An 18,629-nucleotide genomic window follows, 5' to 3' on the forward strand; every position below is an offset into this window, starting at 1 on the left:
CTTTCAGTAATAGCATTTTCTCACACACATTATACCCACATTTATGATGATTTCAAATTCTGGCACAAAGCCAGCAGTTTTAGGGGAGGGGTAAGTTAATTATATTAACATAGTGCTCAACTGAAAATAAGAAAAACAAAAGTGACCTCAGCACCATTTAAACTCAAAATTAAAGCGAGAAGAAATGCCACTAAGCATTTTGTCAGGTGTACTAATAATTTTGCCAGCTTGCTGACTTAATCACATTTATAATGGTTTCAAATTTTGTCACAAGGGCAGCAATTTTTTTGGGGGGTGGGGGATGAGTTGATTACATCGATCCCAGTGTTTAACTGATACTTATTTTATTGAACCCAAAAGGATGAAAGGCAAAAATCAACCTTGGTGGAATTTGAACTCAGAACATAGCGATGAGCGAAATACCGCATGGCATTTCATCTAACGTGCTAATGATTCTGCCAGCTCACCACCTTATTTATAATAATAATAATCCATTCTATTATAGGTACAAGGCCTGGAACTTCGGGGGGAAGGGACTAGTTGATTAAATTAACCCCAAAGTTTCACTGGTACTTAATTTATCAACCCCGAAAGGATGACAGGCAAAGTGGATCTCGGCGAGATTTGAACTCAAAGTAGCAACAGGTGAAATACAGCTAAGCATTTTGCCTGGTGTGCTAATGATTCTGCCAGCTTACTGCCTAAATAATAAAGGTTTCAAATTTTGCCACAAGGGCAGCAATTTTGGGGGAGGGGATGAGTTGATTACATCGATCCCAGAGTTTCACTGATAACTTATTGACCCCAAAACGATGAAAGCTCACCACCTTTAATAATAACAATAATCTTTTCTACTCTAGGCACAAGGCCCAAAATTTTTGGGGAGGAGGCCAGTCGATTAGATTGACCCCAGTATGCAACTAGTACTTAATTTTCTGACCCTGAAAGGATGAAAGCTCACAACCTTAATAATAATAATGATAATAATAATAATAATAATAAATGGTTTCAATTTTTGGCACAAGGCCAGTGATTTCAGGGGAGGGGAGTAAGTCAATTGCATCAACCCCATTGCTTAACAGGTGCTTATTTTATTGGCCCTGAAAGGATGAAAGGCAAAGTTGATCTCAGAAGAATTTGAACTCAGAACATAAAGACAGACAAAATGCTTAGCAGCATTTTGCCTGGCATGCTGACAATTCTACCAGCTTGCCACCTTAATATTATTGACTACCCATCTGATAAGGGTACACCAGGCTCATGTATCACAACCATATGTGCATGACATGGTAATCTCATATCAAGACAAACAGCGCATGACCATGCAGGTGGGGCCAAGTTAGAATTTTCTTCAGGTTGAGTAACCCACCCTGCTCAAAAGGTCCCTGAATAAAGGCTGTTTAAGGATGCTGAATGAAACACACATGCTTTCAGAAGTGAATTATTCAAACCCCAAAGAATTCTTCTCAACACATGATTACAATGCTCCCCCATTACTTCTGCTTATGATCAGAGATGCACATATTGGTCAGCCACTAAGGACAAGCTCAACTGGTTAAGATGAAGCAACTGGTAAGCAAATCTGTGGTACTGAGCAGAATATTTGCTGTAGCCCATCTTTTTATACGAAGACAAAACATGCACATGATAGCACTTCCAATCAGTTAAGATCAAAAGCTATGAGAGCCACTGCCTGGTACTGCATCAGAGCATGTTATTATTATTAAGGTGGCAAGCTGGCAGAATCATTAGTACACTGGATGAAATGCTTTATGGTATTTCACCTGTCACCATGTTCTGAGTTCAAATTCTGCTGAGGTCAACCTTGCCTTCATTTTTTCAGGGTCAAATTAAGTACCAGTGAAACACAAGGGTCGATATAATTAACTAGTCCTCTCCCAAATTTCTCTTAAAAATAAAACCAGATCTCTACACACAAATGCAAATACACATACACACACAAGTGCACATACATAGATAATTTTTAAAAAGGCAAAATACAGTAACACCTAATTTCTAGTAAAATTCTTTACTCAGTTTAAGTATGCAGACATGCTAAATGAAGTGGAGCTATTGTTTTCTATCAACCAGTATTGATACACTGATGAGTTATGTTATTACCAGTATTATATGTGATGCCCTAATATCCAGTGTACTAACACTTAAATGCAATGCTTGCTATTGATGTCATTCCTCCTCCTCTTCAATAACTTTTAACTCAAGAAAATAATCAATAAGCTATTTCACAATTCACAGCATTATTAGTTAATCAAAGCTGTTCAACTAACTATATTATGTGTGCAAAGCTCTACCATATTTGTATTTAAAAAAAAAGAAACTCCTCGAGGCATTCTCCCATAAGTCATATTATTGATGATACTTTATAAAACAGCTGAGTTAATTATGTTTTGCAACTAAGGATCATTGTCATCATTTTAACATCCACTTTTCCATGCTTGGACGGAGTTCCATTGATAACAATGTTTAGTGAAGTGAAGGAGCTTTAAATGGAAAAAACTAGTACCAACAAAAATATTTAATAAAAAATTTTTAGACAATATATACAAGTTTAGGACATTTACCTACATGCAGATAGCATATGGAATAAAGTCAATTTAAATATGAAATAGGATTTCAAATAACAAGTCATTCATGATTAAGTTGATTAGGCAAATTTTAAAAAAACTGAATTTTTTAAAACTTTTTTTTTCTGTCAAGAAATCCAATTATAATCACCCTAAACTACAAGAATCATTTGATTTTTATACATACCTTTGTAGAATGTGATAAACGAAAACCATTAAAAATATTCAAAACTTTAAAATTTGAATGAATATTATGCTTGGTATTATATATTACCTGTTCTTTGGGAATGTAACAAAACTATTTTCATCCCAGGAACCACCATCACAAAATGCTTGCATAATAGAAACAACACCTGCTGAAGGTAAAGGTTTTGCTGCATAGAAACCTGTAATGAGAGAAGAAAAAAAAGTTAGGGAAATAGTGGAATAATAATTACAAGTGATCAAAATGGTTTCAAAATGGATACTTGAGAATAAATTGCTTCATTCAGAGCTTCAGAAAAACACTACTCTTTGTAATATAACTGTCATTGTATTTAATCACAATAACCAACTGAATCATCACACTAAATAGAACATATTTCAGTTTATGTTTTAATAAAAATGTACCAAAAGAAGTAGCATTTAAATTTTTTTTAAATCAGAAGAGAGTATTGCAAAAAGAATGTAAAGCATTTATTTTGAAAAATATTTTTTTCACAAAGATTAATTTTTTAAATACGTTTTGAAAGACTAAAATGTTTTAAATGCTACACAGAAAAGTGGTAGCCTTCAGCATAAGCCAACCATAAACATGAGATAGCTTATGCATAAAAAATAAAAAGTAAGGAAGGAAAAATACCATTGTGAAACCTTAATCTGCTCTCAACATATGCCCAGCACAAAGATATATAATGGAAATAACTGACAGAGTTCCCCTGGCTCATCAAAGAGGGCACTAACTTTTTATAAGAACTATCTCAAATTATGACAATCTGTCCAATCCCTACAAGTATGGAAAAACATGCAAAATAAAGATAATGATTATGACGACTTATACCATGTAAGGACAAAGGTCATTTCTTTTAAGTTAACCAAAAAGTAACCTTCCCTATAATATAGCCAGAAGGATATAATTACAAATAATTCAATTTCATTTAGCAAGAACACATGAGAAGGTTTTGGAGAAACAAAAAGCAAAAAAAAAAAACTACATATTTGTTGATGTGTGAAGAATGCTGCTGTAAGAAGCAGAGAGATGGATGTAATGAGTAAGATTGATTTGAGGGGAAGTTCAAGCGTAAGTTTATCAGAGTAGCCTATGATAGCAACAAGAGAAGCAGCAGCAGGAGATAATCCAGAAACTAGTTCCATCATGAATGTCATTCTTCTAAATAGAATACCAGTGATCAAATAAAGTGTACCATTCTAGAAATGAAAAGAAAATTTCAGAATGAGGTATTCTTAAGATCTGTAGATAGTCAACAGATACTCAAAACTGACGTAATTATTAGCAATATAAAGAGATCTAAGTCTCTAATTTAATTTTGAAAAAAAAAAAAAAAAAAATCAAACATAAGGAAAAAAAACATTCTATCTTGTGAAGTGAAAAGGGTCTTCTAAAATGGAAATGTGAGGGCAAGGTGTAGTATCCTCTCCCACTGAAATAACTGAGAAATGTTTATATTTTGGTGTTAAATGGAACCAAGTTGTCAGATAGCTTGTGAAGATGTTGACTGATGGCAGAAGTGGATGCCTGGTGTGAACAGAGGATACAAAGAGCAGCACAAAGTAGATAATTGTCTCCAATATGTGGTTCTTAGGTTTTGAATAAGAAATAAAGAATCAGTATAGTCACTAGAAACATGGAAGAAATCACATAAGTAGATTGAATTGCTTCTCTCATAAAAAACAACAAAAAACAGGAATTATTCCTAAAGATCATGTGAAGAACATTGGGTTTAATTTAATAAACTAAACCATTAATAAGTTAAATTGGCAAAAATCACTCTTTGTAACATTCAGAAACAATAAAATAAAGCAAGCTGTGATTATTATTATTATTATTATTATTTTTTTTTTTCAGTTGAAAATACGCATCAAGCCAAATGAAATCATGGTCATGGCCAGTGCTAGTAACATGTAAAAGACATCTACTACACTCTTAGAGTGGTTGGCATTAGGAGGAGTATCCAGTTGCAGAAACCAAGCCAAATCAGACTGGAGCCTGGTACAGCTCTCCAGCTTATCAGTTTGAGTCAAACCATCTAACTCATGCCAGTATGGAAAACAGATACTAAATGATATATGACAGGCTCCTTTCCATCTACCTATTCCATACACAAGGCTTTGGTTGATCTAGTGCCACTCAGAAAGATTGAAACCAAAACCACATGGTTGGGAAATGAACTTCTGAACTATACAATCATGACTGTGCTTGTTATCATCATCATTTAATATTTGTTTTCCATGCTGGCATGGGTTGGACAGTTCGACTGAAAACTGCTAAGCCAGGGAGCTGCACCAAGTTCTGGTCTGATTTGACAAGGTTTCTATGGCTGGATGTCCTTCCTAACACCAACCACTGAGTGTAGTGGGTGTATTTTATATGCCACTAGCAAGGGTATAGTTTTCAACTAGCAATAACCATGCCTCGGATAACCTTCATTGGCTTGACAGGTCTACACAGCACGTTGTATTGCCAAAGCTTGTCACCTGTCACGACCTCCATGAGGTCCAATGATCAAATGGTGCTTTTTACATGCCACTGATCTGATTTGACAAGGTTTCTATGGCTGGATGTCCTTCCTAACACCAAGCACTGAGTGTAGTGGGTGTTTTTTATGTGCCACCAGCAAGGGTGCCATTTACTTGACACTGATATCGTCCACAAATACAGCCTCACTTGGCTTGACAGGTCTACACAGCACATTGTATTGCCAAAGTTTGTCACCTGTCATGACCTCCATGAGGCCCAATGCTCAAATGGTGCCTTTTACATGCCACTGACATGGATGCCAGTCAGACGGAACTGGCATTGGCCACGACTACGATTTCACTTGGTGTCGTATAATTATTATCATCATTTACCAATTTGTATATGTAAAGTATAAATAATTATGCATTAGATGATTAAATTTATTATATACTTTAGTCATTCTAGCATGTAGCATGTTCTAACTTGACATAATAGTACACACAGGAGCAAATTTAACGATATAATTTAACATTTTAAAAACGCTGTCTAACATTTAAAAATATAATTTGTTCATGGCTGTTTTGCTCTTAATTCTTAAATACAGACCTAAATTAAAAGACCTAATTAACTTGACTTTGAATTTTTTCAAGCAGTATTAGATTAGAGTGAAACAATATCACGTGGCTGTTTGGCATGGTTGGTTGGATGGTGAATGTGTTTTGCTGCCAGTATTTTTTCACACTGGCAGTAACTATATGTGCAAAAACACACAGAGAAATATACACATGCAGACAGAATGATAAAGAGGGAGGGACATTACAATTTATTAATTGAACATAACTAACAAACACTTTTCCTATTCTCAAAGCATAAAAAAATATTCACATAGACAGACAAAGAAGCAGATGCTGAACTTTACATGTTTATTCATTCTCTCTCTGTTTTTGTCTCATTACTTTCTGTTGAAGAGCGTAGGCTTGAACCATAAAAGACTTTTTCATTTTTCCCAAGCATCAAACTAATACACTTGCTTGTTGTTCATACACCACTCATTCATTTTTGTTTTTCTATAAATTTCAACTATATATATACAAGTGCAGGAGTGGCTCTGTGGTAAGTAGCTTGCATACCAACCACATAGTTCCGGGTTCATTCCCACTATGTGGCACTTTGGTCAAGTGTCTTCTACTATAGTTTCGGGCCGACCAAAGCCTTGTGAATGGATTTGGTAGATGGAAACTGAAAGAAGCCCGTCACATATATGTATATACATATGTATGTGTGTGTCCGTGTTTGCCCCCCCCCCCCCTCACATCACTTGACAACTGATGGTGGTCTGTTAACGTCCCCGTAACTTAGCGGTTAAGCAAAAGAGACCGATAGAATAAATACTAGGTTTACAAAGAATAAGTCCTGGGGTCGATTTGCGAGACTAAAGGCAGTACTCCAGCATGGCCACAGTCAAATGACTGAAAAGAGTAAAAGATTATGTAATGAAATTAATGAAAATCAAGAGAATGGAGATTTGCACATCCAAGTTTTATTACACAGTTATTTACATCATTCTTCACTTAGACCTACATGCATTTCAGCTGCTAGTTACTGCACACTTAAGTGTGCATCTTGGTGTTAATTATCAGTACAACTTCATCAGTGTGCAGTGGCTTCCAGCGAAAACATGCATAGGTCTAGGGAAGAACGGTGTAAATAACTATAATAAAACTTGAATGTGCAAATCTCCATTCTCCTGATCTTCATTAATTTATTTTCTCTACGGAAACTATGCAGTCCTTATTAGGAAATTTGGATTTACCAAGTGAGGATTAACTGAGTATAGTAAATTTTAACTAACTTGAGTTTCACCAACATTCACTGTGGCTAGCTGGCATTGAGAACCATTTTTGGAAATATTACTTTTCTCTTTTACTTTTTTCAGTCATTTGACTGTGGCCATGCTGGAGCACTGCCTTTAGTCGAGCAAATCGACCCCAGGACTTATTCTTTGGAAGCCTAGTACTTATTCTATCGGTCTCTTTTGCCGAACCACTAAGTTAAGGGGACGTAAACACAACCATCGGTTGTCAAGCAATGTTGGGGGGACAAACACAGACACACAAACATATATATATATACGACAGGCTTCTTTCAGTTTCCGTCTACCAAATCCACTCACAAGGCTTTGGTCAGCCCGAGGTTATAGTAGATGACACTTGCCCAAGGTGCCATACAGTGGGAATGAACCCAGAACCATGTGGTTGGTAAGCAAGCTACTTACCTCACAGCCACTTCAGAGAGAGAGAGAGAGAGAGAGACAGAGAGACAGAGAGAGAGAGAGAGAGACAGAGAGAGAGAGAGAGAGACAGAGAAAGAGAGAGAGAGAGAGACAGAGAGAGAGAGAGAGAGAGAGACAGAGAGAGAGAGAGAGAGAGAGAGAGAGAGATTAAAATGCCTGATGTCAAATAAGTCGTCATCAAATCAGCAACACCAAATAGACAGGAACAAAATAGCTAAGCCAAAATGTCTCATACTCATCTCAGACTTACAACATCCTATATTTGATTCAAAATGTACCATGTAGTATTAAATAAACCACAACAACGTTATTTTAGTTTTAGTCCCTTGATATAACTCTTTGACAGGACTAATATCACTAATGCTTTCTGGGAGGTATAAATCTCATTGCAACCATTTCATCCAAATTGAAAAAATATGTATTTGATTTTTAAAAGCCATTTCTAATAGAAATAAATGCTTTTAGTTTTCTCTTGCTTTCAATCTCAAAGTCAGTTTCCTTTTCAGAGTAAATTACAATGTTGGTGATCAGAACATCAAACTTTGAGAATACTATTTTCATGAATAAACCTATTAGTTAAATTAAGAGAAGAAACTATTCTTTGGGTACAGCAATTAAAATAATAGCAAGGATGCCATCTAGGCCTGTAAAAGTGTTAATGAGAAAAAAGAATACCTCAATAAAAGCAGGTGAGGAAAGAAATGGAAACAACAAAAGAAATGGAAACAGAAAAAGATAAGAAAAATAGATGGGAAAATAGTGTTGAGAATACGGTTGAATGCCTAATGGATAGTGAAGGACTTGGCAGCAGACCTGCTAACAAAGCTATCTGAGTTGAACAAAGGAGGAAAGAAAAAGTTTCCAAACTTTATGGAGAAACGTTTGGCAGTGAAACAAAACTTGCTCACATTTGGCAAAGGGAAGAAGAATAATGGAATGTATAACATTTTAGTAAATTGTAAATTCACATGATGTTAATATTCTGTTACAACTAAAGGGCAATGTGTGTGTGTGTGTGTGTGTGTGTGTGTGTGTGTGTGTGTGTGTGTGTGAGTGAGTGTATGCACAAACAGATTTTCCCTTAATTTAGTGTTCTATTACCCTAAAAACATCTTTACTGTAATGTGACTTATCTATGAAGAAAAATTGTTTGATAGCTATACTTTCTGAATAAAAGGAATAATTACTCCAACGTCATCATTTTACAATATTTTCTTCTAAAACTTGCATGGGTTGGACAGATTTTTTCCTTCGCAATGTTTTACCACTTGATACAGTCCTTTGTCATCTCTTTTCTGAGGTCCAGCCTCCTGAGATAAGCTTTCAACACTCCTTTACAGGTCTTCCAAGATCTTTCTCTTACATTGCTTGGCATTTCATTACACAATCGTCATCCTCTATACACATCGTACAATTGTACCAGCTCACTCTTCTACTTTGCACACTACATCTGATTTTTTACTCAATTCATTTGTGCTCAGAGCATGCTCACATTTATTTCCAGGCTTTGAACATCCCTCTACATTCAATGATCATTTTTCATGACAATGCAGCCCATTCACACACATACACAGAGGATACCTTTGTTATCAGCAGATATAATAGTTCCCACATTCCGACCCCACCCCATTCTTACTAACATGCTTTCAAAACATCTGCCCCCATTTCTTATTAAGCTATCTAGGTAATGAAGGCTATAAACAGGTTTATAATACAAGTGTATTAATTAATTACATATTTTTATTGTGCTAAAGTTGATTAGCAAGTGAATATATATATATATATATATATGTCTAACATAAATTCTTGAATAAATTAGATGAAAAAAAAGAACACAAAATAGTTGACTTCAGAAAAGCAATGTTTAAACTTCAGAAATAAAATTAATAGTAAAAAACCTATAGAATAATGAAAACTATTTTGGTTCTGTTACAATAATTGTAGGACAAGCAACAACTGACACAGTTTAATTCTATGAGTTATTACATTGAAATAATATATAACCATCAATGGAGACTATACTGTATTTAATAGCAATGTTATAAAAAAAATATTGCAGATGACTGTCTGCTGGTAATACAAAAATATTATTTATTTAAAAAGAAAAATTTTTAAATAACCAAATGTGTTGCTATGAGCAGTTAACAGTTTTCAAGACATTTAGTATAGGCTAAGTTAAATCCCCATCAAAAACAAAACTATTATATTTCTCTACAGAACTCACAGATTACTGAAAAGGATAATTGCCAACTTCAAAACAGAAATTTCTTTTTCAGCATTAAATTCAGTTTTATATAACAGAATCATTCATACAGCTGAAGTGACAGGGAAAGACCAGTCTTACTTTTAATCCAATGTATATACACACACATACAAAAAGAAAAAGAATGCTGCCCTAACACTAATGCCTGTGTAATATTAAATTCAATAAGTTTTTATACATTTTAGATTATATATTATAAATTCTTGATTTCCTTTTTCATAACATAATGCTCTGTAGGGTCATGTTTAATATAAAGGAGACTGGATCCACTAATACAATTTTGTATGCAATGCATCAGTAGACATTCAAGCTATAAGTGACATATCCATATTACAAGAAGATCAAATTAGATTAAATAGTGATTATTGACTGTACATTGCTAGTCACTTAAGCTATTACTATCTATAAAAACAATGTTATTTTAGACATTTTCTGCACAGTTGTATACATGTATATACAAATGAACAGCAGGAATAACTATATGGTTAAAATGTTTGCTTTGCAGCTATGGTTATAATCTAATTTCTGCTGCATGGCATCATGGGAGTGCATCTTCTACTATAGCCTCAGGATGACAAAATACCTTGTGAGTGAAATTGAGAGATGGAAACTGCAGCAATGATTTTCATCTTATATTGCTTCATAGACTTATTGTTCAAAACACAATAGTGTTTTGATGCAATGCATCAGTAGAAGTAATTTTATCTCACACAATTCCACAGCTTCATGTCCTCTAACGATGTATATACATTTAGTATGATACACACTACCCCCACCCCAAAGATATCAATTTTATATAAACATTGGTTATGTCCCGTCAAAAAGTGGCAATTGGTTTCACATCTATTGCTGCACTTAATAAAGGCAACTCAGTAGACCCACTGGCCAGAGGTATATAACCTCTTTAGGTTATGTGCTTCCAGCCAGCAGGTCTGATGATATGCCTATATTACTAAGTGTAACAATAAATGTGAAACCAACATTCACTTTCTAACTAGCCATAACCAACAATATAAAATATTGTTCAAAAAAAGTTTTAGAGTGTGTCTTTTTTTTTATGAACAACTGACCAATCTATATAATATAGTGGGGAGAGTGAGCGCCTGCTAATTTGTTTTGATATTTACACCTGGGGTAAAAAAAAGAATATATCTGGATGTTCAGTAGTTAATTGTGAAAAAGCCTAAGAGAACAAGTACCTTACTTGCAAATAAGGGTTAACAGGAAAAGCAATTCATCTAATCCATGTGAGTAGAGAAATAGCAGATATAACAACAATAAATGACAACAACATTAAACAATGAGTATTTCTTTGGATTAGGTTTATTTCAGCTATTGGGGTTCTTAAAAGCTATAGGAATAAAAAAAAAAAATCAAGGCACTTTCTTTCTGAAGCAATCCTTTTAATATAAATTCCCAGTGACTTAAGCCATTATTAATTACCACTAATTCATGTACATTAAAAATCACAATCAGACAGGGGAGAAAAGACTATAAATTATATAAATGCCTGCTATACATAAAAATATACATACAGTGTAGAAAATTACTAAAATTGTAATTTTTTATAGACGGTCATAGCTTAAGTAAATAGCAACAGGCACTCAATCACTGTTTAATCTACCCCAATCTTGCAGTAGTTATGAATAAAATCCTTTTTTTTTTTTTTTATATAAAAGTAACATTGTTTGATAAATATATTCTGTAGTCATCAATTTTAATATTAATGTTTTTTTTTTTTAAATTAACTTTTTAAAAATGATTTTTGTTTGCATCTATCAATGAAGTCAGTATAACAGAGGAAGCTATTAGTCTTCATTTGAGTTGATTCAGTTCAGTAAATAATTTACAGATCTCTGACAATATTAGATTCAACATAAAATTGCAGTATCCTCTGATAAAGTTGCATCTGTTCTTTTGACTTTCCTTTATAACTTGTCTGCTGGGGGTATAAATAAACTAATCACTCAGAGTAGTATTATCAAGGGAACTAATACTGCAAACAAAACTCCATGGCTAAGGCTACTTCTAAATAATAGATATTTCTAATTAAAGTAAGTGACTGTTTCAGTAGCTAAAAGCATATAACCCTTTATAAATCACAGGGTGGATAACTAAAGAAACATAATCCTGGTAACGGCTAGATTATTCTCAATTCAGTTCTTTCAGCAAAGAAATTAGCAGCCATAAATTTCATATTTAATTAAACTTGTTTATATTGCTTAATTTTTAATATTTAACTTTAATTTCACAAGAGAGTATGTTAGTGAGTGTATTTTTATTGGTCTACATATTAGCTGCTCTTTTGAATTACCAACAACCATGATAGAGCATGTCAAGCATTTATTTTTATTAAATCTAAGCACTCTAGAATTTGTTTACTCGGATTGTTTTCTTCTTTTTTTTAATGAGCAGATCAAAGGAGGGGCAGTGATCATAAAGCTTGAAATCCCACCCAGTCTGGTGAAACTAATGTAATTGATGTTCACCTTGAATATCAGTAAGTTTTTGCCTGTAGGAAAAAGGTAGGTTGGCAAGGTATTCTAGAGCAGGGGTTTTCAAACTTTTTGACTTGCGGACCCCTTTATATTTCAGGCTTTACCTTAGGGACCCCTTTATGAACGCTTATGAAATTTATACATAAATATTTGCTTAAAATAACATTTTTACATTTATTTATTTAACAGTATTTAGCAAAATAGGTTTATTGTTAATTAAAAGATTTTGATTAAAAAACATATATAAAATCAAATTGCCCATAAAAAGTATTTGTGGTCCACGGACCACAGTTTGAAAACCCCTGTTCTAGAGAATAGCTGACTTGAGTAAAATGGGACTGGATAAAGTATAAGGCTCATGGGTGAAACATAAGTAACCAAAGGAGCAGAGATGGGATATTGACAGAGAGGGTGTGCAACTAGCTAGTTTAGAAGAGTAGAGGCTACATCAGTAGAGGAAGAAACAACATGTATGTAAGCTAGAAATTGTAGTAATGTTCATGAATAAATCTTTGCCAATTAAACAGTTTTCACTTCAAAATGGAATCAATCTAACAGATGCTTTCTCTATAGACCAGAAAGAGAAGTCACTTTCCTCATCCTCTGTTCCATGTGAATTTATTTTGAAATAGGCTACAGGATCCCTAAGTAAATTAATTAAAACTTAATTGCTAATAAGTTGAAGAGTGAGAAGATTTAAAAAAAAAAAAAAGGTTTTTTGACAAAGGAGAAATAGAAAGAAAGAAAAGCAATGAGAAATTAATATTTCTTTTTTTCTTATAGGTACAACTGGAAAGCATTAAGGCTTCACAGAAATGCCATTGCCTGTGCCTGCTATGCACAAGGAGACTATAGGTAGTGAAGGTAAGGAGAATCATAGAAATCATATACTAGCAGAATAAACATGCACAGGACATTTAATAACATAATACGGAGCTCTTTTTCTTTCAGCAAAAACAGGTTTGTAAAATAGGACATTTTACGATACTTTGTTGGTTAGTTCTACTGTTAAATCCAATTTTCTGAAAGTTCTTAACAAATGAATCAATTTCTAATTATCTCACCCTATCATTACTCTTTTGACTGCTAATTACACATCAAAATTATCAATGTATTTTTGGAAAGCAAACAACTAATGCTTCAAATTCAAAAACTATTTTTCAAAATAGCATAAATTCATTGCTGCTCTTGCTTTTGGTTTAGTTACTTCTCATTATAGTTAGTCTAGAAGTTACTGTGTTCATCACTGATATAACTGTCTCAAGTCCTAGAACTCATAGGGCCAATTACCCATTCTCTCTGAACGGGACATCAATCTGTTGTAGGGTTACTTGTTTACAGCTGAATGAATTGGAGCATTGTGAAATGAAGTGTTTTGCTCAAGAACACAATGGTGTTCCAGGAATTGAAACCACAACCATGTAATTGTGAGTGCAACACTAACCACTAGGCCAAGCACTATCATTATTATAAATATATTAGCACTAATTTTACTGTTTATTTTCCTGTATGATATCCCAAAGTTACTTTCCCTCATGACTATGTTGCTTTACCACACCAGCATATGTACAATATTTCTTTCTGCATAAATATTTCTGTATCCACCTCAGTATAGATACATGTATGTCTGAGCTTTGCAGAAGAAATCTAATAAAGTCAAAACATGTCCGGAGTTGTCACTATATCTGCTAAAAATTAAACTATATTTCTCCTAAAAGACCTCGTTTAGTTAGATGGTGAGTATAAACTCAAAAGCTGTGAGTTATAACAAAAGATTTTTCTAAAGACTACGTTGGATGCCAAAATAATCACAAGGAGGGATCTTCTATTGGTCATTCAGCCAGACAGAAGTAGCAACCAAAATCTGCCTCAAATCACACTCTTTAAGAAAAAAAGTAGATGCATTATGCCTTAGATAATAAAGTACTAGATACACTGTCTGAAAGAACGATAGAATGGTGGCAGCTGGAAACACCTTTGATTGTAAGTCTGGCTTTGTACAAAACAAAAACAGTAACAATTAATTGAATGTATAGTTACTCATAAATCTACTTGTAGCAATGAAGAGAGATTTGACATTAAGCTCTGCACATCTTTATATTTAACTCCGAATTAATTGCTTTAATCATAATTTGGCACAGATCCTGATGTAAATCCCAAACAACATAATGGCTAATATCAGTTATTAGCATTAAGAGACGTGAATACATCATTATTTCGTATTACCATCTTAGTAACATTCTTTTTCTTATTTATATATTTAGAGATTTACTCACTGATGAAATGACTAAGTGGATAAGATATTCAACTACATTCTGATAACAAATCAACTACATGCACTTCATTAGTAATGTTCCATACTTTTCTTTTTTTTAACATTTGATCATAGCCCATATTTATATCATTGTAAGCTCGCAAGGAATGAAGCCAGTATGCTCCATTGGATGTGTAATGTCAATGTGAATACCCGTCAGAGTGTAAGTATCTTGAAAGAAAAGCTGAACATTAGAAGCATCAGTTGTGGCGTGCAAGAGAGACGATTGCGCTGGTATGGACATGTGGTGAGAATGGAGGAGGATAGCTGCGTGAAAAAGTGCCACACCCTTACAGTTGAGGGAACCCGTGGAAGAGGTAGGCCCAGGAAGACCTGGGCTGAGGTGGTGAGGCAAGACCTTCGTACATTGGGCCTCACCGAGGCGATGACTACTGACCGAGACCTTTGGAAATGTGCTGTGCATGAGAAGACCCGGCAAGCCAAGTAAGATCGTTGCCAGTGCCCCTGGACTGGTTCTTGTGCGGGTGGCACATGAGATGCACCATTTTGAGCGTGGCCGTTGCCAGTACCGCCTGACTGGCTCCTGTAGGATTTTCGAGCGAGATCGTTGCCAGTGCCCCTGGACTGGCTTGTGCGGGTGGCACATAAAAGACACCATTTCGAGCGTGGCCGTTTTCGTGCGGGTGACACGTAAAAGCACCCACTACACTCTCTGAGTGGTTGGCGTTAGGAAGGGCATCCAGCTGTAGAAACTGCCAAATCAGACTGGAGCCTGGTGTTACCATCCGGTTTCACCAGTCCTCAGTCAAATCGTCCAACCCATGCTAGCATGGAAAGCGGACGTTAAACGATGATGATGATGATGATGATGATGATATCTTACAAGTAAAAATATTTCCATCTCTGGCAAGGCTTATGTAAGCAAAAATGAAAATTTTGACACAAAGACTATCTAAAAATCATCAACTGCCCAATGGCGCACAAATACATTAAATTTTAACATTTCCTTTTTGCCATTTTATGCCTATTTTAGTGAGGAAATATTCTGCTTTACCTTACTGAGAAGTTCTCTGCTAACTTTTCAGAATTCTCACTACTAACCACTTCCTAACCAAGTTAGCTCTCTAAGCTGCAGTCCAGCAAATAAATAAAGTCACCATCTTTGCTTCCAACTCCACTGGCACACTCTCACCATATATATACAGTTGTCATCATCATCGTTTAACATCTGCTTTCCATGCTAGCATGGGTTGGATGATTTGACTGAGGACTGAACCAGATAGCTGCACCAGGCTCCAATCTGATCTGGCAGAGTTTCTACAGCTGGATGCCCTTCCTAATGCCGACCACTCCGAGAGTGTAGTGGGTGCTTTTACGTTCCACCGGCACGAGGGCCAGTCAGGCGGTACTGACAACAGCCACGCTCAAATGGTGTTTTCCATGTGCCACCTGCACAGGTGGCCAGTCCAGTGGCACTGGCAACGACCTCGCTCGAATATTTTTTCACGTGCCACCGGCACAAGTGCCAGTAAAGTGATGCTGGTAACGATCACGCTCAAATGGTGCTATTTATGTGCCACTGGCACGGATGCCAGACAGCTGCTCTGGCAATGGTCATGCTCAGACGGTGCTGTTAGTGCTCCACTGGCATGGGTGCCAGTCATCGAATTTGGTTCAATTACAATTTCAATTTCACTTGCCCCAAAGGGTCTTCACAAGCAGAGTTTAGTGTCCAATGAAGGAAAGGTACGCATAATGAAGGAAAGCTACACCCCTGGCAAAGCCACGTGTTATGGTCTCACTTGGCTTGCCGGGTCTTAACATAAGCAAACTTCTTATTTTGCTTCTCCCTTGGCTAGGTATACCTGTCTCCTAGCTTTCCTTATGGCTATCTGATACAGTTCCCTGCTACCCCAGGCCTTCCAGGCTTATTTCTTTGCTCTAATGGCCCTGTCTACAGCATCGTTCCACCACCACATCATTCTAGGTTTAGATGGGACTTTGCACCAGCCACATATTTGGTTTGCAGCACTCAACAAGCTGTCCTGCAAGAATTTCCAGTTGCCCACTGTCACAAGTCTGCAGCTCCTCCTCCCCCTCATCAAATTTCTCAATTACGATGTCCCTAAATCTCTGACCATATGAAGAGTCTTTAAGCTTCCAAATCCTTCTTTTCCAGATTGGTCTGTTTCTTGGCATCCCTCTGGCTTGGAGTCTAAAGTCACTATTGACTAGTCTATGCTGGGGAGTACATTCTTCACCAAGGAGGGTCTTTGCATTTAAGAGCAACCATGCATCCTGCTGTCTAGTGAGAATGTAATTGATCTGGCTAGCACAGTCACCTGATTGGTTGGTTATCAGGTGACTGGCTGGCTTCTTGAAGTTGGTGTTTCAAATCAGTAGGTTATTTGCATCACAGAACTCCAGTAGCCTTGTTCCCTCTTAATTTTGGGAACCAATTCCATGGCCCCCATGTACATCATGAAAGATACCATGCTGCCATCTGACATACCCATTGAAATCCCCAGCCATTGTTACTTGCCTTTGAGATAGCCTGCATAAGAATATCATAAAAGTGGTCCTTCTGTTCATTTGGTAGGCCCACTCGTGGGGCATAAGCAGAGATAATTGTCACTATACTATTCTGCAAGACCAGCCTGTGCTTAAGTACTCTATAGCACACTGACTACCTCTGACCTTATCCACCCATTTCTCTGCAAGAAGTATGCCCACACCACCTACCCCATCGCTGTTATCTTCTCAGAAGGTTTTATACCTATGTGACTTGCCTGTGAGGAACCTGGCTGAAGCTCCTCTTCACCTTACCTCTTGGATGCAACATACATCCACACACCTCCATTCAAGCATCTCAGCAATCTTACTAGACCTAACTTTCAATGTGCTTACATTGACAGTATCAAATCTGAAAACTGGGAAAGGGACGTGGGAAGGAAAATGGGAAGGAGAGCTGGTATTCAGCACCTGAAAAGAAGGTTTCAATGATCGTTTGATAACAGACATGTTACATCAGTTGTTCTCGCTTTAATCCACCACCATTCAAACATGTTAAAACTGTTGTCTCTATTGGGAGTGAGTGCAATGTAAGCATTGTAAATATAAGTGCTATGAGTGTTGTAAATATAAGTGTTACTGCTGCAAATATAAATAGGTCAACATCTAAATTAAATAAGTAAATGAGCTGCAATTGGTTAGTCCATTATATATAAAGAGAAAGAGGTAGGTGGTATGTTAATTTACTAAGAAACATCTTTTGATGCATGAAGTAGTGTGGATGATTGGTGGTGGTAGGGAGGGAGGGATGGAGGTATGCAAGTCTTCTGGTACAACAGCAAGGCAGAGCCTGCCCTATAGGGGTTTTCCATATAAGAGATTTCTGGTATAAGTGATGGGGGCATGAATGGGTGGGCGCATCGCGGACAAGCAATGGCCAGTTTCAGCTCAGGAAACAGAAATAGCAGTTAGAAGACACTAGTGAGGCAGACAGAGAGAGAGAGAGAGAGAGAGAGAGACCTGAAAGACTTTATTACTGGGGAAATTGTGACAAGATTGAAAAGGACAGGTTATAAAACAAGGTGAGAATGTTTACAAATTTTAGAGAGAGGGAGAGACCACTGAGGAAATCATGGCAAAGTATGGGAACACATGAATTATGAAACAGGGAAAAAATATTGCAAGGATTTAAAGAATTATGATTTTTGAAAGTTATTTGAAGAATTAAAGAATTACAAGTTTTGAAAATTATTTTAAATCAAAATACAGCACGTTAGCATTACAAGATAGATGAATGCATGATGCGCGATTAAAAACTAGAGAAATTTCTTAGCTTAGCTGGTCATTTTGCATGGTATAAGTGTCAACACCTGAGCAAGCAATGTGAAAGTTTGGAAAGCCATGTGCAAAGAGTTCTTTATATAATCTACAGCCAGAAGTGGTCAAATAAATGGCCAGCTTCACCTCAGGAAATAGAAATAGCAGTAAGAAAACACTAGTGAGGCACAGAGAGAGAGAGAGAGAGAC

General features: G+C 36.0%; 1 protein-coding gene across 1 annotated transcript in view; it reads right to left on the reverse strand.

Annotated features, from left to right (window-relative positions):
- The window catches only part of LOC106875941 (ATP-binding cassette sub-family A member 2), a 146,709-nt gene that overhangs the window by 85,541 nt on the left and 42,539 nt on the right, over positions 1–18,629 (reverse strand). The window contains exon 3 of the mRNA XM_014924268.3: positions 2,860–2,971. Within this exon, the coding sequence (XP_014779754.1) occupies positions 2,860–2,971 (112 nt within the window). The remainder of the gene's footprint in view (positions 1–2,859; positions 2,972–18,629) is intronic.

Source organism: Octopus bimaculoides, chromosome 2, assembly GCF_046866305.1.
Source record: "Octopus bimaculoides isolate indiv1 chromosome 2, ASM4686630v1, whole genome shotgun sequence".
Classification (NCBI taxonomy): domain Eukaryota; kingdom Metazoa; phylum Mollusca; class Cephalopoda; order Octopoda; family Octopodidae; genus Octopus; species Octopus bimaculoides.